Source organism: Myxocyprinus asiaticus, chromosome 10, assembly GCF_019703515.2.
Source record: "Myxocyprinus asiaticus isolate MX2 ecotype Aquarium Trade chromosome 10, UBuf_Myxa_2, whole genome shotgun sequence".
NCBI classification, from domain to species: Eukaryota; Metazoa; Chordata; class Actinopteri; order Cypriniformes; family Catostomidae; genus Myxocyprinus; species Myxocyprinus asiaticus.
This window is the reverse complement of record NC_059353.1, coordinates 35,686,642-35,710,778: the sequence shown is the minus strand read 5'-3', so window position 1 is coordinate 35,710,778 and position 24,137 is coordinate 35,686,642. Positions and strand designations below refer to the sequence as shown.

At 44.1% G+C, this 24,137-nt stretch overlaps 1 protein-coding gene across 4 annotated transcripts in view; it reads left to right on the top strand.

Moving 5' to 3' along the window:
* The window catches only part of ncam2 (neural cell adhesion molecule 2), a 377,130-nt gene that overhangs the window by 288,964 nt on the left and 64,029 nt on the right, over positions 1–24,137 (top strand). For all 4 annotated transcript variants that reach the window (XM_051709408.1, XM_051709407.1, XM_051709406.1 and 1 more), the window contains exons 10-11: positions 6,427–6,614; positions 15,280–15,376. In XM_051709408.1, the coding sequence (XP_051565368.1) occupies positions 6,427–6,614; positions 15,280–15,376 (285 nt within the window). The remainder of the gene's footprint in view (positions 1–6,426; positions 6,615–15,279; positions 15,377–24,137) is intronic.

The following is a 24,137-nucleotide window of genomic DNA, read 5'->3' as shown; positions in this document are numbered from 1 at the left end:
GCAACCTTATCAGAACAGACCTGCAACCAATTTTTGGGACACAGCCCACCAGTTGAGAACCACTGGAATACATTTTACATGGGATCTGCCTAGTAATGATGGGCATGATAAAGATAAATCTCATTATGACACCACCAGTGGTTTTATTTGCTATCATATCATACAATTCATCTGCATTGCAACATCAGATCATAGTGATGGGAGATGGGGGATGACCAGTAGCAGCAGCAGGGTAGATATATACCTCATTGTAAGGTGCACTGAAACGGACCATCTAGCCGGGTTGCTAAAATACCCATTCATTCTGTTTGAATTCATCACAATGTGACACTGTGGGCTGCATCAATCTCTTTAATGGAAAAAATGTATGTGTGGGGCGGGGGGTGTTTGGGGGTGTAAGGCTGAGAAATCACACATATTGCAGCATTTCCCCATACCTCTCTCTCTTCCTCATTGCATCTCTCTTACATATTGCCATATTAAATCTACCACCACCCACCGTGTTCACAGTGGGAGAAGAGGGGGCTGAGGTTTGCGCAGGTTGGTTTGAAAAATGAGAGGCAACCTGCGAGAAGTGCCAATGCCTCAGATTCTGTTTGATTAGGAGTCAGTTTTTTACCCAATTGCAAACACACTCCATGATTAAACTTTTGCATTTGTGAACATGTGTGCACATGGAATTTCATACCTGGTTGGTACATGCTAGGATTTAATTTAGGCTTTGGGTTGCTAATCTTGAATAAATGGATATGACGGATGACTGTTAGTAGAGCCAGCATTACACACTGCAAAGTTTTGGGAGTGACAACCACATTTAAATGCAAGAGTGAATCAGCAAAATTATCATTCAATGAGTGTACATAATTGAGAAGTCATCCCTGAAATTGCAATGCTTTGACGTCTCGTGACTGTCAATAAGAAACATGAATGCAACAGTTAAACATGTTTGGTGTTTGCTATTTTTGACCAAAGTAATGTAAGCAACTGAAGATGTATTACTGTCTGGTAATTTTTAGTTAACTGCCATCGACAGAGACGTTGTGTTTTATCGTAACTGTTAAACAGCTGCTTTTAAACATCTTCCTTTCTCTTGACTGTAATATATGGTTACCCCGAGACAGCAGGGCTGGTTAGGAGAAACTACATTACCTAGTTGTTCAGTTCAGTTCTGTACACACTATGTAGATTAAATGTAAATTTGGTTGACACTTTATCAGGAATGAATTCAGTTGTAAAAAGAGGTGGTCACTCTTGTAAATAAAGGACATTTGTGTGTATAAAATGCAATTCAGCTCTCAGGACAGGGTTAATATAGATTATAATTTTTAATTAGGTATCTATTTCCATTTTATTTTCAATTTCAGAATATTTTCAGTTTCGTTTTCATTAGTTTTCACCCTAGGATTGTTTTTTTTTTTTTTTTGTAGTTTCAGCTTAGTTTTAGTTTTTCAGTATATTTAATTTTAATTTTAGTTCTAGTATTTTAGGTTAATGTGTTAATTGATATTATTATTTTAGTTAAACATTGTTTATTAGATTAACATTAACATAGTTTAAATTTCTCAGGACTGTCTTGTGTTCTAGTGGCATTTTCATGTTTAATGAAGATGGGTTGGAAAGGTTTTTATAATATACTGTGTAGCAACATATAGAACTAACATTAATTTATTGTTCCCTATCTGTCACTCACTTGACGTTGTGTCGATTTAGTGACACTAGGGGTCACTCTTGGGAGCCCGAGACACCTCTGGTCTTTGATAAAAGCCAATGAAAATTGGCGAGTGGTATTTGCATGCCACTTCCCCGGACATACGGGTATAAAAGGAGCTGGTATGCAACCACTCATTCAGATTTTCTCTTTGGAGCCGAACGGTCATGCTCACTGAGCTGAATTCCACTGTTCATTCATCTCTGCTGGATCTGACGGCGCATTTCAGCGGCTTCTCCCTCCTCTGCACTGGTGCACTGCAGAGAAAGCCCCTGAGCGCTTCGGCAGAAAACAAAGAGAGTATATTTTCTGAAAGAGCTTTTTCCTCTAAAAGAGTATATTTCTCTAAAAGAGCGGCACACACGGAACGTCTTTTTAAAGACGCGTCTTTTTAAAGATGCCTTTCCGATTGTGTGTTATTCCTGGTTGCGGTCGTTATCTCTCAACTTCGGATGGTCATGATCGCTGTCTTTCGTGTCTGGGTGCGACCCACACGGAGGCAGCGTTTGTGGACGGTTCATGTTCTCATTGCGAGAACATGACAATGGCAACGTTGTGGTCACGGCTTGCTTTCCTACAGGTATGAGGCCAGCACGGCTAGCACTGGGGTTAGCTTCCAGATGAGTTTGCCGGCTTGTCTCATGGCAAATCTGGCTTGTTGTTCAGAGCCCACGAAGATGATGAGCTCTCGAGCGCAGCATCGGAGAGCGGGCTTGTCCAGTCGGACGCAGAAGCCTCAACTGGGCTAACGCCCTCGGGGACGATTGCCCAGTCACAGGCTGATGCCGAAATGATGGACATGCTTTCCCGGGTGGCCGCAAGCGTCGGGTTAGAGTGGAACACTCCACTCTCCCTGAACCCTCGCGGCTTGATGATTGGTTCTTGGGCTCGTGGTGCTGCTCAAAGCAGCCACGCCCTGCTCCAGTGCCTTTCTTCCCGGAAGTGCACGAGGAGCTGACGAGATCATGGGATGCACCTTTTACTGCCCGGCCCCGATTCCGCAGTTCCCCCGCTCTCACTACCCTCGATGGAGGGGCGGCCAGGGGCTATACGGTGATTCCCCCGGTGGATAAGGTGCTCACGGTGCACCTATGCCCGCAGAGCACCGCCACCTGGCGCGGACGCCCTAAGCTCCCGACCAAACCCTGTAGGATCATTTCGTCCCTGACAGCTAAAGCCTACAGCGCTGCTGGACAAGATGCCTCTGCCCTGCACACCATGGCTCTCCTGCAGGTCCACCATGCCAAGTCGTTGAAAGAAAGAACTGCATGAGGGTAGTTCCACCCCAGATTTGATGCAGGAACTGCGCTCAGTGACTGACCTCACTCTCCAAGCAACGAAGGTCATGGCGCGGTCTCTCGGGCGGACGATCACCACATTAGTAGTCCAGGAGCGCCACCTTTGGCTCAACCTGGTCGAGATGGGTGAGGCAGACAAGACACGGTTTCTTGCTGCCCCCATTTCCCAGGCTGGCCTATTCGGCGACACCGTCGAGGACTTTGCCCAGCAGTTCTCGGCGGTGAAGCAGCAGACGCAGGCTATCCAGCACATCCTGCCCCAGCGTGGCTCAAGATTGTGCACCTAGTCTGCTCGTCGCCAAGGGCGTTCCCCTGCGGTGACTGCACCGGCTCTGCCGCAGCCCGCCCCTTCGGCCCGGACCCGGCGTGGAGCCCACCGCAGGAAGCAGACACCACCCGTCTCACAGTCGGTGCCAAAGAACCCACAGAGGTTGTCAAAGTGCCCCTGAGACGGGCGACCCAAGGACGAAGGAACCCACTCACCTGGAGCTGGTAAGAAGACCACTCCATCCAACGGTGGAGGGCCGGGTGGAAAATCTTTTGTTGCCTTTTTGTTTGATTTCGCCACATGCCCAAGTGGCTGCAGTACCCAACAGTTCAGCAAAAGAGTGGTTTCCTTCCTCCCTGGGTCACATACCCGGTGTGCACGGTCGTCATCCCGACCACCGTCCACGGGTTTTTCCTTGCAGGATTGGTCTATCCGCCCCTGAGCACCCAGCTGTGGCACACAGCCGCCCCCGATGTGGCAGTCTCCACGGGCTACGAGGACAGGCCTCTTCCTCCCCCATCCCAGGCTGTTCCGGGGGTGGTCACCAGGTGTTCCCCTAGAACTGGTCTACAGGCACGTCGTGGTCATGACAAATGCCTCCAAAACGGGCTGGGGCGCTGTTTGCAATGGGCACGCAGCCGCCAGCTTGTGGACGGGCCCGTGACTGTATTGGCACATCAACTGCCTCAAGTTGTTGGCAATTCTGCTCACCCTGCGGAGGTTTCGGCCATTGATCCAGGGCAAGCACGTGTTAGTTCAGACAGACAACACAGCAACGGTAGCATATGTCAACTGCCAAGGCGGTCTGAGCTCTCGTTGTATGTCACAACTCGCCCACCATTTCCTCCTCTGGAGTCAGCAGCACTTCAAGTTGCTGCGAGCCATTCACATCCCGGGCAACCTCAACACTACAGCGGATGTGCTGTCATGACAGGTTACCCTCAGGGGAGAGTGGGGACTCCACCCACAGGTGGTCCAGCTGATTTGGAGTCGATTCAGACAGGCACAGGTACACCTGTTCGCCTCCCAAGAATCCTCCCACTGCCCCCCTCAGCATAAATGCGCTGGCACACAGCTGGCCCCCTGGCATGTGCAAATATGCATTTCCCCCAGTGAGCCTACTTGCACAGACCCTGTGCAAGGTCAGGGAGGATGAGGAGCAGGTCGTCCTGGTAGCAGCCTACTGGTCCACCCAGATGTGGTTCTCGGACCTCACGACAGCCTTTGCAGTCAGCCAAGCTTAAGGCACTCTCTTTGTAGTCTGCCCTCCTGACTGCGCTCACTTCCATCAAGAGGGTAGGAGACCTGGAAGCGTTCTCTGTCAGTGAAACGTGCCTGGAGTTTGGTCCAGGTTACTCTCACGTGATCCCCAACCTGGCTATGTGCCCAAGGTTCCCACCACCCCTTTTAGGGACCAGGTGGTGAACCTGCAAGCACTGCCCCAGGAGGAGGCAGACCCAGCCCCGTCGTTGCTGTGTCCGGTGCACGCTTTACGCATCTATTTGGATCGCACACAGAGCTTTACAATCTCTGAGCAGCTCTTTGTCTGCTTTGGTGCACAGCGGAAAGGAAGCGCTGTCTCCAAGCAGAGGATCGCCCACTGGCTCATTGATGCCATAACTATGGCATATCATGCCCAAGACATGCCGCCCCCGGTAGGGCTACGAGCCCATTCTACCAGGGGTGTAGCGGCTTCCTGGGTCCTGGCCAGGGGTGCCTCTCTAACAGACATTTGCAGAGCAGTAGGCTGGGCAACACCCAACACCTTTGCAAGGTTCTACAACCTCCGGGTGGAACCGGTTTCGTCCCAGGTAGTGGCATGCAATACAAGTGGATAAGCCCGGGATAGCCGGCTGGGTGTATCGCTTGCACATAGCACCTTCCACCTCCTTTTGAGCTGAAGACGTGCGCCATTAATTCCCAGTAGTGTTCACAAACTTTGTTCCCTGGTTGACTTCCTCCGAGCTCTGTGGCTGTCGAGTTTTCAGAGAGACTCGCTGCTGGCCCAGTACATGTGCTAACTAAGAGTCCTGTTTTGGGGTAGGTGCTCCGCATGTGGCAGTTCCCTGTAAGGCTAACCCCATGCGATATATATCTTCCACTAATGCGTTTCCCTGTTTGCGTCTTCCTTGGGCAGAGCCCCTCTGCCCCAGTCTCCATGTTTGTAGTAACTCCTCCCCCGTTGGGTAGGATCTACCTTGAAGACTCTCCACATGGTCAGAAAGACCATGTGACGTATTCTTCCACTTAAATACCCCCCCTCTTTGGGCGAGGTGTGGTCTCCGCGGTGTCTTCCCCTTGGGAGGGACACCCCCCGACTAGACCTGGCGGCCCAGTTGGATAATCCCCCTTCTTTTTAGGGAGTGGAAAAAGAGAAGGGGAAAAGAGGCCACGACTGGGTTAAGCCTGTCTCTTTCTCTTGAGTAGTCGACTTGTCCCCAAAGGGCCGTTTGACACTCATAACTATGTTGGGGAGGTTATGTGTCAACCTGGTGTGCTGGCTATGAGGCACACAGTAGTCTGCCCACCACACGCCGCCAGGGCATGTAACACAGTTCAGCCAATTGTGGTGTTTCTTATAGGGACCCCTAGTGTCACTACATCGACACAACGTCGAGTGAGTGACAGATAGGGAACATCCTGGTTACTTGTGTAACCTCCATTCCCTGATGAAGGGAACGAGACGTTGTGTCCCTCCTGCCATAACGTTGAACTATCCGCTGAAATGGCCGAACCTTATATCGGCTCCTCAGCATAAAACCTGAATGAGTGGTTGCATACCAGCTCCTTTTATACCCGTATGTCCGGGGGAGTGGCATGCAAATACAACTCACCAATTTTCATTGGCCTTTTATCAAAGACCAGAGGTGTCTCGGGCTCCCAAGAGTGACCCCTAATGTCACTACATCGACACAACTTCTCGTTCCCTCCATCAGGGAACGGAGGTTACACATGTAACCATGACGTTATTTTTATCATGAAAATATATTTCAGTTTTTCCAATTATGTTGTTTTTTGTTTTTATTTTAGTTAACGGAAGTGTTTTCATTTAGTTTTTTTTTTAGTTTTTGTTGCTCATAAAAGAAGTGAAAACCTTATTTTGCTGCTGTTTGTATGTGGCCATTGAGTATTTTTTTACCATTCCTTCACAGATGCACCGAAGTTCCAGACCAACCACACTATATTTTTCTCATGGGAGGGGAACCCAGTCAACATCAGCTGTGATGTTATGTCTAACCCTCTAGCCACAATGCTGTGGAGACGAGACAAGCTGACCATCCCCAGTGAGGGCACTGGAAATATGCGTGTACACAGTATGCCTGGGAGATCGCTGCTTGAGGTAACCCACCCACTGCTCATTCAGATAACACCCAAGGAGGTTTAATATACTTTTTTCATTAGCATTTCCATTCATCTAAATGACAGTTGCTCAGCTATTGCATTTAGCCCCAGAAGCACATGACCTGGACGCTGTCATCTTTGCTTCATGGACACTCCATTCCGGAATTGTCAAATGACTTATCATTCTGTATTAGAACTCATTGCACTAGATGCAGAGAAAACATTTTAAGTGTCCTCCAAAAAAATTGGTCACTGGTGAAACATCTGCTGTAATATAATAAAGTTTTTGCAATTTATACACTCTTTTCTTGAACACAGAATTGTTCAACGATTCATAACGGAAGTCTGTTTTAGTTTTCCTGTCCCAATTTGAGAGTTTCCGCTAAGAAATTTTAGTGCCAGCCAATGTGTCCAGGAATTAAAAAAGTTTGCCGGAAAAATTAGAAAAATATGGTCATATCGTTACGGTGTTTAATTTATGCTGTAACGCAATGGACAATGCATAATAATGTGATATATGTTGATCAGCCACAACATTAAAACCGCTGACAGATGAAGTGAATAACATTGATTATATCATTACAATGGCACCTGTCAAGGGGTGGCATATATTAAGCAGCAAGTGAACAGTCAGTTCTTGAATGTCATGTGTTGGAAGCAGGAAAAATAGGCAAGCATAAGGATTTGAGCAACTTTGACAAGGGCCAAATTGTGATGGCTAGATGACTGGGTCAGAGCATCTCCAAAACAGCAGGTCTTGTGGGGTATTCCCGGTATGCAGTGGTTAGTACCTACCAAAAGTGGCTCAAAGAAGGACAACCGGTGAACCATGGTCATGGGCGCCCAAGTCTCATTGATGCACGTGGGTAGGGAAGTCTAGCCCATCTGGTCCGATCCCACAGAAGAGCTACTGTAGCACACATTGCTGAAAAATGTAATGTTGGCCATGATAGAAAGGTGTCAGAACACACAGAGCATCACACTGCATAGCCGCAGACTGGTCAGAGTGCCCATGCTGACCCATGTCCACTGTCGAAAGCATGGAGCAATGGAAGAAGGAAGCTTGGTCTGATGAATCACATTTTCTTTTAGATCATGTGGACGGCCGGGTGCGTGTGTGTCGTTTACCTGGGGAAGAGACAGCAGCAGGATGCACTATGGGAAGAAGGCAGGCCGGCGGAGGCAGTGTGATGCTCTGGGCAATGTTCTGCTGGGAAACCTTGGGTCCTGCAATTCATATGGATGTTACTTTGACACTTACCAACTACCTAAAGATTGTTGCAGACCACATATACCCCTTAATGGCAACGGTATTCCCTGATGGCAGTGGCCTCTTTCAGCAGGATAATGCGCCCTGCCATATTGCAAAACTTGTTCAGGAATGATTGAGGAACATGACAAAGAGTTCATGGTGTTGACTTGGCCTACAAATTCCCCTGATCTTAATCCGACTGAGCATCTATGGGATGTGCTGGACCAACAAGTCCGATCCATTGAGGCCCTACCTTGGAACTTACAGGACTTGAAGGATCTGCTGCTAACTTAGTGCCAGATACCACAGGACACCTTCAGAGGTCTTGTGGAGTCCATGCCTCGATGGGTCAGACCTGTTTTGGTGGCATGAGGGGAACCTACACGATATTAGGCAGGTGGTATTAAGGTTGTGGCTGATCGGTGTAGGCTAATAATGACACAATCAGTTCAAATGAATGATAAATGTTTGTTCATTATAACTGCTTTTTCATTTACAAAAAAAAAACAAAAAACGTCCGTCGTGGAATTTGCATCTAATTGAGAAAAACTTTCAACAATGGGGGCAAAAAGAAACAACTAAACTGCAATTTGCCACATATATTTTCATTTATAAATATTACAATAAAAAAATCATAAGGTTGTATCAGAATTTCTCACAGCTTGAGAAATTAACATTTCTCTATAGTTTGAGATGCACATAAGCCTGATGTCCTTCTCGTCCAGAAGACAGCTACGCAAGGCTGTTTTAATGTGATTCTGAAGTGAGAAGCTTCTCACTGTGGGCATGCAAAACTGGAATAACACAGGCTGCTTTTGCCAGTGTGCAGGATACAACCTGCTGTAGAGTCAGATTAGGACTTTGCAACCTTCTGGAAAGTTTAAACCTCATCGGCATGGCATCACACTGTACACTTGTGGCATCAACTAAAAGAGTTGCTGACACATTGTGTTAATATTTTTACTGGTGTTACGTCCCCTAGGGGTAGGACGCAACAAGGTAAGGGAAGGACTCCCACACAACTGTCAGACCAAACACAAGAGAGCAACAGAGTATAAATTCAACAATAGTTTTTGTTGTTAACAATTAACATTAATAGCAGCAGAAAAGACATCAGGGTGACCCCTGGCCCAAAACAATAAACAGAATTAATCTAGAAAAGAGAAGAAATAAATAACCTAAATGTATAAAAAATAAAGATACAACAAGACTTACCTAACTATTCTAGCAAAACAGGAACGAACCATATTCAAACAAAAAGGGCAGGCATTAACATTGGCACCTAACACTTACTCAGTTAACTAATTTAAAATCTCGACTTGTACTTCACACAATAGTGTAGTCTAGGGCATACGCAGGCATACACTTTATGCCCACCTATCTTTCTTAGGATTTTGCATATGTAACCAGTCCTGCTCGACCCGCTCCAAGAGGGATTCAAACCGGGGTCTCCGGCATGGGAGGCAGGCACTGTAACGAGGAGGCTAAAGGCTACAAACTCTAGCATCATTCTCTAGTGCACCTCTTGAGGCCAGGGGAGTGAGGTTTACACATATTGCACAGCTATCACGTACCAGCTGGCTTCCGTTACACTCACCCCCTAAACCTCACTCCCATCCGTGTCATGGCACCACTGTAACCGGTTCTGCTCAACCCTCTCAAAGCGGGATTCAAACCAGGTTCTCTGGCATGGGAGGTGGGCGCGCTAATGGGGAGGCTAAAGGCTACAGCCTCTAGCGTCAGTCGCTAGTGCGCCTTTTGAGGACAGGGGAGTGAGGTTTACACACACCGCACAGCTGTCACGTACCAGCTGGCTCCCATTACACATGTGCCCACCTATAATAAGTGATAATACGTTTGGCCACCAGAACAACAAGTAGGCTTTTGACCCGGAACTTTTTCAATTTAACGCTATGTTGAGTGAATTGTGTGTGTGTGTGTTTTTTTTTTTAAGTGTACAGAGATTCTCTCTAAATGCGCATGGAGCTGCGGGAGGCAGAAGTGGAAATGATGGCACAGGCAAGACAGACAGTCGGACTAAGCTGATCGACAAATCAGAACGTTCATTTCAGAAGTGATTGGATATTTGCTAACCAATCATACTTTTCCGTTTCAATAAAGGGCGGGACATTTTCAGCATCTAATGCTGATGCACAGGCATCCCTGTAGTAACAATAATTTGCGCTGTAAATTTATTTTCCTGCTAAATGTAAATATATACATATACATTTAAATGTAACTTATGCAATGAAACTTTGTGAAAATACTGCATGTTATTGCAACCCTGCTTTTTTTTGTTTTTGTTTTTTTGCTTTTTTTGTTTGTTTGTTTGTTTGTTTTGGGGGGGGGGAATTACTGCTGTTGGTGGTGCCTTTTGATATCAAATAATTTAAATTTATATTTCTAAGTGGGAAAACTATTTCACTATACACAGAAATCACATTATAGTACACAAATAAAACAAATAAATGGTAATACAAGATAAGGTGTTAAAGTGAACATTACTACACTCATATTAGCTATACAGTGCTTAACAGTTTATTGTGTATTATGTATGTATTAATTTATTAGTTAGAGTAATTATAAAGTATTAACAATTTTCATAGTAGTCTAATGAAAGGAACATTAATGACACCTTTTAATTTAAATACATATTTAATATCAAGTTACCATACCATGGTTCATAGTAGTGTACTGTACACAATGCCATCAAGAAACAGTATGCCCATCTCTTCAGACACTACTACACCACTGACTACACATAAATAACTAATATTGGCATTATATTCATGTTGTTTAGCCAGAGGGGATCTGGCCCTAACAGTGAGCCTTGTTTCCCCCAAGGTTATTTTTCTCCATTAACCAACATCTTATGGAGTTTTGTGTTCCTTGCCACAGTTGCCTTAATCTTTTTTCTAATTTTCTGGAAAAGGCTGTATGTGGGAAAGTGGCTAATAACTATTTAGAGTTGTTGTGACAGCCAATAACTGCACAAGTTGAGCCTGAACTCATTTTTACTCCAACTAACACTTAAAATGTTTGTTGTTCCCTATCTGTCACTCACTCGACGTTGTGTCGATGTAGTGACACTAGGGGTCACTCTTGGGAGCCCGAGACACCTCTGGTCTTTGATAAAAGGCCAATGAAAATTGGCGAGTGGTATTTGCATGCCACTCCCCCGGACATACGAGTATAAAAGGAGCTGGTATGCAACCACTCATTCAGATTTTCTCTTCGGAGCCGAATGGTCATGCTCATTGAGCTGAATACTACTGTTCATTCACCTCTGCTGGATCTGACAGCGCATTTCAGCAGCTTCTCCCTCCTCTGCACTGGTGCACTGCAGAGAATGCCCCTGGGCACTTCGGCAGAAAAAACTAGAGAGTATATTTTCTTAAAGAGCTTTTCCCCTCTAAAAGAGTATATATTTCTCTAAAAGAGCACACACATGGAACGTCTTTTTAAAGATGCATCTTTTTAAAGACGCCTTTCCGATTGTGTGTTATTCCTTGTTGCGGTCGTTATCTCTCAACTTTGGATGGTCGTGATCGCTGTCTTTCGTGTCTGGGCGTGACCCACATGGAGGCAGCGTTTGTGAATGGTTCATGTTCTCACTGCGAGAACATGACCATGGCAACGTTGCGGTCGTCTCACCCCAGCGGCTCCCCGCCTTGGTCCTTCTACCTACGGATATGAGGCCAGCGCGGCTAGCACTGGGGGCGATTTGGGACCCCAGTGGGATCGTCTCTGCCAGGTATCCCCCCACGGACCTCCCATTCCCCAGCATGCTCGTCTGCCCCATTCGGGCTTCCGGATGAGTTCGCCGGCTCGTCTCACGGCATGTCTGGCTTCTTGTTTGGAGCCCGCGAAGATGATGAGCTCTTGAGCGCAGCATCGGAGAGCGGGCTTGTCCAGTCGGACGCAGAAGCCTTAGCTGGGCAATTGCCCAGTCACAGTCCGATGCCAAAATGACGGACATGCTTTCCCGGGTGGCCGCGAGCGTCGGGTTAGAGTGGAACCCTCCGCTCTCCCTTGAACCCTCGCGGCTTGATGATTGGTTTCTGGGCTCACGGCGCCACTCAAAGCAGCCACGCCCCGCTCCAGTGCCATTCTTCCCGGAAGTGCATGAGGAGCTGACGAAGTCGTGGGAGGCACCTTTTACTGCCCGGCCCCGACTCCGCAGTTCCCCCGCTCTCACTACCCTCGATGGTGGAGCGGCCAGGGGCTATATGGCGATTCCCCCGGTGGATAAGGTGCTTGTGGTGCACCTATGCCTGCAGAGCGCTGCCACCTGGCGCAGACGCCCTAAGCTCCCGTCCAAGCCCTGTAGGCTCACGTTGTCCCTGACGGCTAAAGCCTACAGTGCTGCTGGACAAGCCGCCTCTGCCCTGCACGCCATGGCTCTCCTGCAGGTCCGCCAAGGCGCTGAAAGATCTGCACGAGGGAATTTCCGCCCCAGATTTGATGCAGGAACTGCGCTCGGTGACTGACCTCGCTCTCCGGGCGATGAAGGTCACGGCGCAGTCTCTCAGGCGGACGATGGCCACACTAGTGGTCTAGGAGCACCACCTTTGGCTCAACCTGGTCGAGATGGGTGAGGCCGACAAGACACGGTTCCTTGCTGCCCCCATTTCCTAGGTGGGCCAATTCAGCGACACCGTCGAGGACTTTGCCCAGCAGTTCTCGACGGTGAAGCAGCAGACGGAGGCAATCTGGCACATCCTGTCCCAGCGTGGCTCAAGATCCCGCACCCCGTCTGCTCATCACCAAGGGTGTCCCCCTGTGGTGACTGCACCGGCTCCGCCGCAGCCCGCCCCTTCGGCCCGGCCCCGTGTGGAGCCCACCCGTCTCACAGCTGGCGCCGAAGAACCCACAGAGATCCTCGAAGCGCCCCTGAGACGGGTGAGACGGGTGACCCAGGGACGAGGGAACCCACTCACGTGGAGTTGGTAAGAAGACCACTCCATCCCCCGGTGGAGGGCCGGGTGAAAAATCTTTTGTTGCCTTTTTGTTTGATTTCGCCGCATGCCCAAGTTGTTGCGGTACCCAACAGTTCAGCAAAAGAGTGGCTTCCTTCCTCCCTGGGTCACATACCCCGTGTGTATGGTCGTCACCACGACTACCATCCACGGGCTTTTTCTTGCAGGATTGGCGCTCCAGCTGTGGCACACAGCCGCCCCCGATGTGGCAGTTTCCACGGGTTATGAGGACAGGCCTCTTCCTCCCCTGAGCAGCTCTTTGTCTGCTTTGGTGCACAGCGGAAAGGAAGCACTGTCTCCAAGCAGAGGATTGCCCACTGGCTCATTGATGCCATAACTATGGCATATCTCGCCCAGAACATGCCGCCCTCGGTAGGGCTACGAGCCCATTCTACCAGAGGTGTAGTGGCTTCCTGGGCCCTGGCCAGAGGTGCCTCTCTAACAGACATTTGCAGAGCAGTGGGCTGGGCAACACCCAACACCTTTGCAAGGTTCTACAACCTCCGGGTGGAACCGGTTTCGTCCCAGGTAGAGGCACGCAACACAAGCGGATAAGCCCGGGATAGCTGGCCAGGTATATCGCTTGCACATTGCGCCTTCCACCTCCCTTGGAGCTGAAGACGTGCGCCATTAATTCCCAGTAGTGTTCACAAACTTTGTTCCCTGGTTGACTTCCTCCGAGCCCTGTGGCAGTCTAGTTTTCGGAGAGACTCGCTGCCGGCCCAGTACACATGCTAATTAAGAGTCCTGTTCTGGGTTAGGTGCTCCGCATGTGGCTGTTCTCTGTAAGGCTAACCCCATGCGATATATATCCTCCGCTAGTTCGTTTCCCTGTTGGCAAACTGCGTCTTCCTTGGGCAGAGCCCCTCTGCCCCAGTCTCCATGTTTGTAGTAACTCCTCCCCCATTGGGCAGGATCTACCTTGAAGGCTCTCCACATGGTTGGAAAGACCATGTGACGTATTCTTCCACTTAAATATCCCCCCCTCTCCTTGGGCGAGGTGTGGTCTCCGCGGTGTCTTCCCCTTGGGAGGGACACCCCCCGACTAGACCTGGTGGCCCAGTCGGATAATCCCCCTTCTTTTTTAGGGAGTGGAAAAAAAGAAGGGGAAAAGAGGCCAAACTGGGTTAAGCCTGTCTCTGTCTTTTGGGTAGTCGATTTGTCCCCAAAAAGGGCTGTTCGACACTCATAACTATGTTGGGGGAGGTTACGTGTCGACCTGGTGTGCTGGCTATGAGGCACACAGTAGTCTTCCCACCACACCCTGCCAGATCACGTAATACAGTTCAGCCAGTTGTGGCGTTTCGTATAGGGACCCCTAGTGTCACTACATCGACATAATGTCGAGTGAGTGACAGATAGGGAACATCATGGTTACTCATTCCCTGATGGGGGGAACGAGAAGTTGTGTCCCTCCTGCCACAACGTTGAACTACCCGCTGAAATGGCCGGACCTTATATCGGCTCCTCAGCATAAAACCTGAATGAGTGGTTGCATACCAGCTCCTTTTATACCCGTATGTCTGGGGGAGTGGCATGGAAATACCACTCGCCAATTTTCATTGGTCTTTTATCAAAGACCAGAGGTGTCTCAGGCTCCCAAGAGTGATCCCTAGTGTCACTACATCGACACAACGTCTCGTTCCCTTCATCAGGGAACGGAGGTTACACAAGTAACCATGACGTTCTCCATCTGGAACTTTGGTAGTTTTTACATTGCTTCTTTTGGAGACCAGAACTAGAAAACATGCCAGTGGCAATTAGAATCATCATGGTGGCACCCATGGTAGTCAGAAAAACTTTGGAGATTTTACTCACCAAAAATGTTATTTCACCAGAATCCATGGCAACTTGTGAATGGCCATTAATGGGGAAAGAGGCGTTTTGCCTACATGATAGTATAGTTACAGCATCTACCAGGCACCAGCAGGAGTTAACTGCCATGCTAATGAGCTAAAGCAGATACCTGAAAGGTGCCTGTGTTGTCATAACAGAAAGCACGGAAGAAAAATAGGTAATATCATATTTGGGGTCCAAAGGTCTGAGATCATATTGAAAATCAGGGAAGTTTTAGGAATGTTATGATATTAATAATAATAATTTAAAAAAAAGATTTACGGTTTGGCACTATTTCTAGGTTAGTAATCAAGTAAGCAAATTTGTGAAATTAACCCTCCTAGCATGGATCATCACATTTTGCACAAACTTGTTGAGTCAAAGCCATCTCGAATGCATGTTGTCATTAAAGATAAGGGGGCATACAAAATACTTAGAAGCTCAGAAATGAATGTACATTTTTCAGTTAGAATTTAAAAAATGCAAGTTAGCAGCATTTTCAAAAGTGGTATCAAACTTTTGGACCCCACTGTCTAAAAAGTGTGAGAAACAGGCAAAAAGTATGATCAACCAAACACAACCTTGTGTGCCGACAGGTCACCCCCATGTCAGACAGAGATTTTGGCCGTTACAACTGTACAGCCAGGAACAACATTGGGATGCGCTTCCAGGAGTTCATCCTGGCACAGGCAGGTGAGTGTTTACCATAGGTGTCTTATTCAGCTAATCTATCTCATCTTTGTGACGAATTCTCAAGCAGCCTAATTTACACTTAGAAAACTCCTGATGTTGATATAACAATGCAAAAAGCACTTACCAATTTACTTGAAGTGAAAATCATTCCTCCTTTCCTGTTTAATAAATTAAGCAATCATGTGGTCATGCAGAACATCTCGTGTTTTTAAATCCATAAGGATCTCTTTCTCAGTGGTCATCTCGTGGCAGTGACAGCCAACTCCTCAGACAGATCTCGCACTCTTCGCTTTCAAATTACATCATTAAAGCGTTATTGCGTCACTCAAGGCCAGCTAGAAGGTCTCGACCGGGACATATTCTAAAGATCACACCCAGCAAGAACAAATAAATCAATCTGATTGGCTGATGAATCTTTATTTGCTCATTCATTTGCACTGTTGAGGGATTCTGTGTAAATTCTGAAGACCTGAGGGGTGGAGCTCATGTGATTTGTGAAACAGTTGTCACACTTTGCTTGTAAGCATCAAGGAATAAATTCTGACTGGATAAACTTTTTGTTTTTCTCTATTTGTTTGTAGATTAATTAAGAGTGGAAAGCTATTAAAAATACATAGGCAAAAAGGTGATTGAGAATGAAAGGATGAAAAATATGTATTTATTTGGCATGTTAGGCCAGCAGAGAAGGCTTTGCTGGCCCTGAGAATTTGCCACAGTTGCTATGAATACTTCCATTGTTAAGCTTGAGGCAGTATTCCTCTAAAGTTACATTCTAATTACGCCACACTGACTATAAAAATACAGATGTGTTTTAAAGGTTATATGTTAAAGGCCTTTCTCCTGTCCCAGTTTAATACACAGAAACCGGTATAAGTCGGTCATTTGTAAATTGACTTCTCAAAGAGTGTAAAAATTGTGGCATTATCAAACCATCACACAAAGTAAGGTTTGCAGAAAGCCCGCATACTTAACAGGCAAACGTTTCGGTCACAGGTGACCTTTCTCGGTGCATAAAGGTCATCTGTGACCAAACTCGTTTGCCTGTTAAAACAAGATAATATAAGTAAAAGCTACTATCTCACAATAAGTGGCCTGTTTATTTTTCTGTAATTATAATGTTCAAGCTTCCTGCAGATCTTCTTTTTGAATTGTTTTGGTCTACGCACTTAAAGGGATAGTTCACCCAAAAATGAAAATCCTCTCATTATTTACTCACTCTCATGCCATCCCAGATATGTATGACCTTCTTTCTTCTGCAGAACACAAACAAAGATTTTTTGAAGACTATCTCAGCTCTGTTTGTCCATATAATGCAAGTGAATGGTGACCAGACCTTAGTCCTTTTTCACAAAAAAATCTTCCCTTTTACTTTCACTTTCTGAATGTGAAAGTGAAATTGGAAATTATTTAAGGATTTAAATAGTGATCTGTTTCTCTCCCACACCTATCATATCACTTCTGAAGACATGGATTTAACCACTGGAGTCGTATGGATTAATTCTGTGCTGTATTTATGTGTTTTTGGAGCTTCAATTGTCTGGTCACCATTCACTTGAATTGTAAGGATCAACAGGGCTGAGATATTTTTCTAGAAAGAAAGTCATTCACATCTGAGATGGCATGAGGGTGAGTAAATGAGAGAATTTTCATTTTTGGGTGCACTATCCCTTTATGGCATTACAGTGGGAATCGCATTTGGCAACAATTGAAATTAACTATGCCTCACACAAGACACCAAAATATGTGCTGATTTTTGATCACACATAACTTAAGGTGTGTATGTGTGTGTGTGTGTTTATGAATGTCAGATATGCCTCCCTCCATCCTTGGGGCACCAGCTAAAGAATTTCACTTTAACAGTATAAGAATTATCCAAATGGATCAGTCAATAAATTAGAAATATGTAAATTGAAGGGAGTAATCTGAAGGATTTGTGAGATTCCACCTAACCTTTAGAGCACTTCTGTATTATCAACACAAGAAAGATACAGTTGTAATAAAATTAATTTTATTTACAAAAAGATATACAAGAAAAACTAACAACTACTAAATGGTACTAATATGCTAAAGGATGATGTAAATGAATAGGTAAATAAAGTGCATAAGATGGAAAGATGCAAGTGAATTGGGTGTAGCAATGACAAAGTATGACTTTTAGTATCGCATGAAAAGGTAAACTACTGTTTCTCTGTTAATAATAAGGTGAAACCCTATTTCTAATTAAACAAATAACTCAAAGATTATTTGCTAGATATTTGATACACAGGTTATTCAATCTAAAGAACATTATATTGATAGTATACACTAATGCCAAGGTTTGATAGTGATATTTACGTTCTCCTTGATCTATCGATGAGTTTGTGATAGTGACGTCTTCCACTGGCGGTTCGGGGCCACGTTACTGTGGGAAGGAGCTGGATTCCATTTCAACAGCCTTGGACATGAAGGAGCTGAGGAATGTTGATGTCCTGGAAGCACTGAGAGGGTTCTAGCAATCCTGAACATGCAGATATACAGCCCTTATGTTGGTGCAAGTTTCTTTATCTGGAACACGCAGATGCACGAAACTTGAAAAGAAGGTTTGCTCGCCAGAGCTAAAACCTTGTCGTTGTAGTTATCTCCCAGGTATGAGGATTCCGAACTTGCCGTTACTTTAGTCTCTTTTAGCAGACTTGGAATTTGGTTGTTCTTCTACTCTTTGTCTCCCTCTCTCTCTCTCTCTCTCTCTCTATCTCTCTCACTCTCTCTCTGTGAAGTGGAGACTCAGCACGTTGGATGGTCATTCTATTACATCTCCTACCATGCAGGCAGGAGATTCAGAACAAGAGTGGTTTGTATTCTGTTACAGGAGATTTAGAACATCGAAGTGATCTGTTGCAGACTCAGAATGTGAAGTATTATGTTTTGTGTTCTGTTAGTTTCTCCTGCCTCGCTGGCCGGAGTCTCAGAACGAAGGTGTGGCTGATTTGTAAGGATGCTTTGTACCTTCCTGATGAGGAGGAGACTCCAATTTGGCTCCTTCCTGCTTCATTGTCATGATTGGCTGCTGACATCAGAGGGGGCCCACACAGTGTGGTCCACCCTCCCTTCTTTGTGTGGACCTTATTTGCATATTTTTAAGTACATAGTGAGATCAGTGCCCTTAAAGTTTTACCTATGTATTGTTCACTTTCCAAACCACTTCCAAAATATTCTTGCCATTATTCTGACTGCATAGTGTCTTAACTATTTTACTGAAAAATCACATATTACCCATGCATTCATTTATAACTTAATAGTTCAATTTGTGTGGACAGTTGTGCTAATCAAACTACTGCAATTTAATAAACAGTTCTGTGAACAAATATGGAGTGGATGTGTAGCAGTTGGTATCCATTTAGGAGTAAAAGTGTGTGTATAAAGGTTTGTCTTTGTTTCAGCTTTTTCCACATGTTGAGTTAACGCTGCTTTGAGAGGTCTTGAAGAGTTTGTATGGTCTTTTGCTTAATGGTCTTTAGGAGGGGAATTTGAGAAGTTGCTAAGACAATGATAAGTTCCTTTCCAATGTGTTGGAAGGTACAGGTCCTTCTAAAGTGTATGGAAGTTGTCTGAGCCACTTATCTGATGGCTGCTTGGCAACTGTTTGTGGTGGTCCACCACGATCCAATCAAAATGGAACCACTTTTCCTTGCCTTGACAGTTAGGGAGGGGCTCTGCCATAAACTGGCTCCAGGAATGTCATCTGGTCCGATTGTTCACCACAGCATGCATGAATTTTAGCCACATTTGAAATTCCAGCTAGTCTTGCTCTTGTCAGAGCCTGTCCAGGTACACATAATCTCCTCACAAAGCTGAGCTCCTCACAGATTATAATGACTTTTGGATCAGACTGAATTCTTTGGCAGCGTTTGAAGTAAACATGCTTACCTTTCAAACAGCCAGCAATAATAGCCTAATACTCACATTTTTGACAGGACTTACAGCAACAGCCTTTTTGAGTGTAACACAGATTGCTCAAATCATTCTGTCAAGATTGTTATCCAATATTGTTATATTTTTTGTATCTTTCTTTAGGGTATGTCACTTGTTAAAACACACTGGAGACATAAGTGTAGTGGATTGTTTATGTCTGTGGGTGTGTCTTTGATGTAACCTCTCTTTCATATCTCATACTAACAGGCAAAGGTGGAAGTGGATTATGATTCTGTGGCAGCACTTCCCTTTTCTGTCCATCCTAGTGTCCCCTTTCATTTGTCTCACTCTGTCCCATTGTCTCACCCACTCACTGTACTGTACTGTACTGTAATCTCTCTCTCTCTCTCTCTCTCTCTCTCTCTCTCTCTCTCTCTCTCTCTCTCTCTCTGCATGCTGGGAATGAGTGTGTGTGTGTGTGTATGTGTGTGAGAGCTGAGTGCATTTTTGAGAGTGATTGTGGAAAAATCTTGTGTATTCTCTTGAGTATTTATTTTTTATACTTTTATTTAAAAAAAAAAAAAAAAAAAAAGATCTCTTTCCGTTTTTCCTCTCGATAGTTTGTACTAATCGTGATTGGAAAGGAAAGATTGCGTGTAACGTTCCACACGCCATAATGGTGTCTGTTCCCAGGATAGGAACACCATTGTCACTCCATAATGGGTGCAAATATGCACCAGAGCCTGGAGTGACAGTGGAAGAACTGCTCTTAGTTGTTGGAGAACAGGTAGGGTTTGAGAATATTGTCTCTGCCTCAAGAATGAACAAAGCGATTGTTGTTGTTGTTTAAATCAGAAGCATTGGTTAATCAATTGACTGTGAGCGGAATATGGATAAGAGAAACTTTTGTCACGGTGACCCCACTATCCGCTCCAGCAATGAAAATCATTATTTCAAATGTACCACCGTTTGATTCTAATGATGAAATCATAAAATAATTGTACACATTTGGAAAGATTGCAAGTCCAGTTAGAATGGTTCCTCTTGGATGTAAAAATACTGCGCTTAAACGTGTTCTTTCATTTAGGCATAATGTTTACATGTTTTTGAGCTCATCAGATTAAACCCTAGAGATTTCTTTCTGAGTTAATCATGGAGAGAACTCTTACATGGTTTATGCCAGCATGGAGAGTTTAAAGTGCTTTGAATGTGGAGACTTGGGGCATAAACGCTTTGCATGCCTACATAAAGATGAGCAAAACCCGTCCACATCTTGTTGTCAGCAATACTGATAAGCACACAAATGATAAAGGAACTGAGAATAAAGAGTTAAAACCAGCAGAAGAAATGAAAGGGTAGAAAGAGGTGAGTGAAAATAATGTAAATGCTGTTAGTATAGAACAACCTAAGTTTCTGTTTCCGATAGACCTGCAAGTGTAACTGATGTGATAGAACAGGCTGTGTCTCAAAGTGTTGTAGAAAAGGAGTGTGAGAGTAATGATATTACACAGGCTAGAAGAGAATATGGCTGATGAATTGGATGGTTTATCTCAGTGTACTATTGATGATGTGAGAGATGATGAGCAGTTGTTAGAGGTGCAAAAGGAAGACTTATATACTGTTGAACAAATTAACTTGTTTCTTGATGAAACAAAGGGAAAAGATGGTGTTGAAATAAGTGATTTTTTTTTCCCAGATGTTGAAAAAAAAAACAAATTTCAGTGCTGTGGGCTTGGAAAATGAGTCGCTACGAAGAGCTCTCACAACAGAAAAGATTTTGGCTAAAAAAAATATCACTACAGTTAGACAAGGAAAGAAGAACAGGAAAAAGACTAACAAGGGGAAAAAACATAAATATTGTGATGGTTGATAACTTTCCTACCTATGAAGATCTTGTGGGTGGGATCCCTTAATGTAAATGGGATGAGGGAGAGAAGAAAGACAGTTATTATCTGAAATTAAACATTTGAAAGTTTTGGGTGTTGTCTTTCTGCAAGAGACTCATAGTGACTCTTTTAAAGAAGTTTACTGTGGTTTGTGGTGGGAAGGAGAGAAAGTTCTCAGTCATGGAACTAATTTAAGCGCTGGTGTAGCAGTGCTGTTCTCCCCTTCTGTTAAAGTAAAAATTTTACTGACAAATGAAGTAGTACCTGGAAGACTGCTTATTGTTAGGGCTGAAATCAGTCATTTTTCTTTCTTGTTTGTAAACATTTATGCCCCTAACTTGGGAACTGAAAGTATAGAGCTTTTTAATAAATTAGAGAACATAGTAAAACAGCAACATGTTGATGATTTTAATGTGTTTGGGGGAGATTGGAACTGCACTGTAGATTTCACATTAGACAGAAATGGGGAAGAACCTCACGCTTAGTCTGCTATATGTTTAGCCAGTATTGTTGAGAATTTGGATTTCTCAGATGTATGGAGAGAATGTAATCCTTTAACACAGCTGTATACATGGATGAAAGTTTGCAATGGAAGGGTCTCTGGTGCCTATATTTTATATATATAAAAATATAAGAAATAGGGTTGTTAATGCAATGATACATTCCTTTCTGACCATTAACTTATTACAGTTGATTACACACTTTTGAAAAGAGCCCATAAGAGTTATTTTAGTCATTTTAATATAAAACTTTTGGAAGATAAACAGTTTTGTGAGTATTTTAAATTATTTTGTGGGGAAAGTAAAAAAAAAAAAAAAAAAAAATGAAAATATTTTTCAGTGGTGGGAGATTGGGAAACTGCAACTAAGAAATTTCTGGCAACAATATGTATCTTATTCTTCTTTGTGTTTAAAAAAGACATTAGAGTATGTAGAAAAGGAAACAAATGAAATAGAAAAGAGACTCATTGGCAATGATGCTGAAAATGTAAAACTTGGACTGAAAAAAAACAAAAAAACAGCTGAGTTCTGTTTTAAATGAAAATAATTAAAGGAGCTTTGGTAAGGAGCCATTTTTCAACACTGGGAGATATGGAAGCTCCTATCTCCTTATTTTTTTATTTTTTTTAACTTGGAGCAAAAAGCAGGACAGGAAAAACAGATGTACTGTTTAAGAGACAATAATGGAAATAAAACATCAGACCCTGTGGCAATGTGCAAAATTGCAGTGGATTTTTATTCTAAATTGTATGAAACTGACAACTCCGATGAGCAGTCCAGAAAGGATTTTCTACAAGATCTTCCTGTAATAAATTCATAACATAAATAATCCTTAGAAACTAAATTTACCTTTGAAGAGGTTACTGCTGCTATCATGGGGCTCTCTTCAGGTTGTATGCTAGGTCTGGATGGATTACCTGCTAAATTTTTTAAGAACTTTTGGACTATTATTGGTGCTGATTACTTTGAAGTACTGCAAAAAAGCATCAGCGAAGAAACACTTCCAAAGAGTTGTCAACACACAGTTTAATGTTGCTTCCAAAAAAGGATTTGACACTTTTAAAGAACTGGAGACCTGTAGCAATCTGATGTGCTGGATATAAGATTCTCTCAAAATATTTGGCTAATAGACTGAATAATGTATTACATGAAATTATACATAAGGATCAGTCATATTGTGTAAAGGATCGATCTATTACAGACAACTTACACTTAGTATGATATGTTTTTGATTTTGCATTCTACAGCAATATTAATTTGGGATTTCTATCATTACACCAGTAAAAGACTTTTGATAGAGTTGACCACACTTTGATACTCCTTTTTGATTCATTAAAGAAAAATTGTATTTCAAAGGTAAGGCTTCTATACTCTGAAGCCACATGTATGCTAAAAATGGCTAGTGGTCTAAGCTTGCCAATAAAAGTCCAAAGGGGTATTAGACAGTGTTGTCCCCTATCAGGGCAACTCTACGGTATTATGATTGAACCCTTATTGTGTAAGTTGAGAAGATAATTAACAGGACTACAGGTCAATGCACTGGATTCCCAATTACCAATTAAACTATCTGCATATGCAGATGATGTTACAGTTTTAATCAGAAATAATCATGATGTTCAAATTTTAATAGAGTTCTTGGAGTGTTATGGGAAAGCATCTTCTGCTAAGGTGAACTGGGGCAAAAGTGATGCTTTGTGGTGTGGCAGGGACTGAAATGGTCCATCTCTCCCTGGTAGTTTGCAGTGGGGTAGGGCAGATTTTAAATATCTTGGTGTATTTTTAGGAACAAACAATTACAGAAGACAAAACTGGGAGGGAATAGTAGAGAAAATGTGTGCTCGGTTATCTAAATGGAAATGGTTGCTACCCCAGCTATCTTTTAGAGGAAGAGCTTTGGTATGTAACAACTTGGTGGCCACATCATTATGGCATAAAATGATCATTCTTGAGCCTCCAGAAGACCTAGTCTGAGAAATTCAGCGGTGCCTTGTAGATTCCTTTTGGTCGGGACAGCACTGGCTGAAAGCACCAGTTCTGTATCTACGCATACAGGAAGGAGGGCAAGGACTTGTTGATATCAGATCAAGAGTCAAGGCTTTTAGACTGCAGACTGCAGAGAGACTCCTCTATGGGGAAAAGATTAGTTGGGCTGATGAAGCCTGTGCCTTACAAAAGGAGAGCAGGAAACATGGGCCTAGATCACCATTTGTTCCTCATGGACATTGGTAAACTGAACCTGTCTGGCCTAACATAATTTTACAGATCAATGTTAAAATCTTGGACACTTTTTTATTTCTCTCATGAGCAAAATGGAGTAAATACTTTGTAGATGAAGGAAGAACCACTGCTTTTCAACACTGCATTAGATCTGGACATTGTCAAATCAATATCTTTCAGAAATGCTCTATGGTCTGCAAACATCACCAAAGTTGGACACTTAATGTGGAGGATGGATGGATGTCCGCTGAGACTTTATCTTCAAAG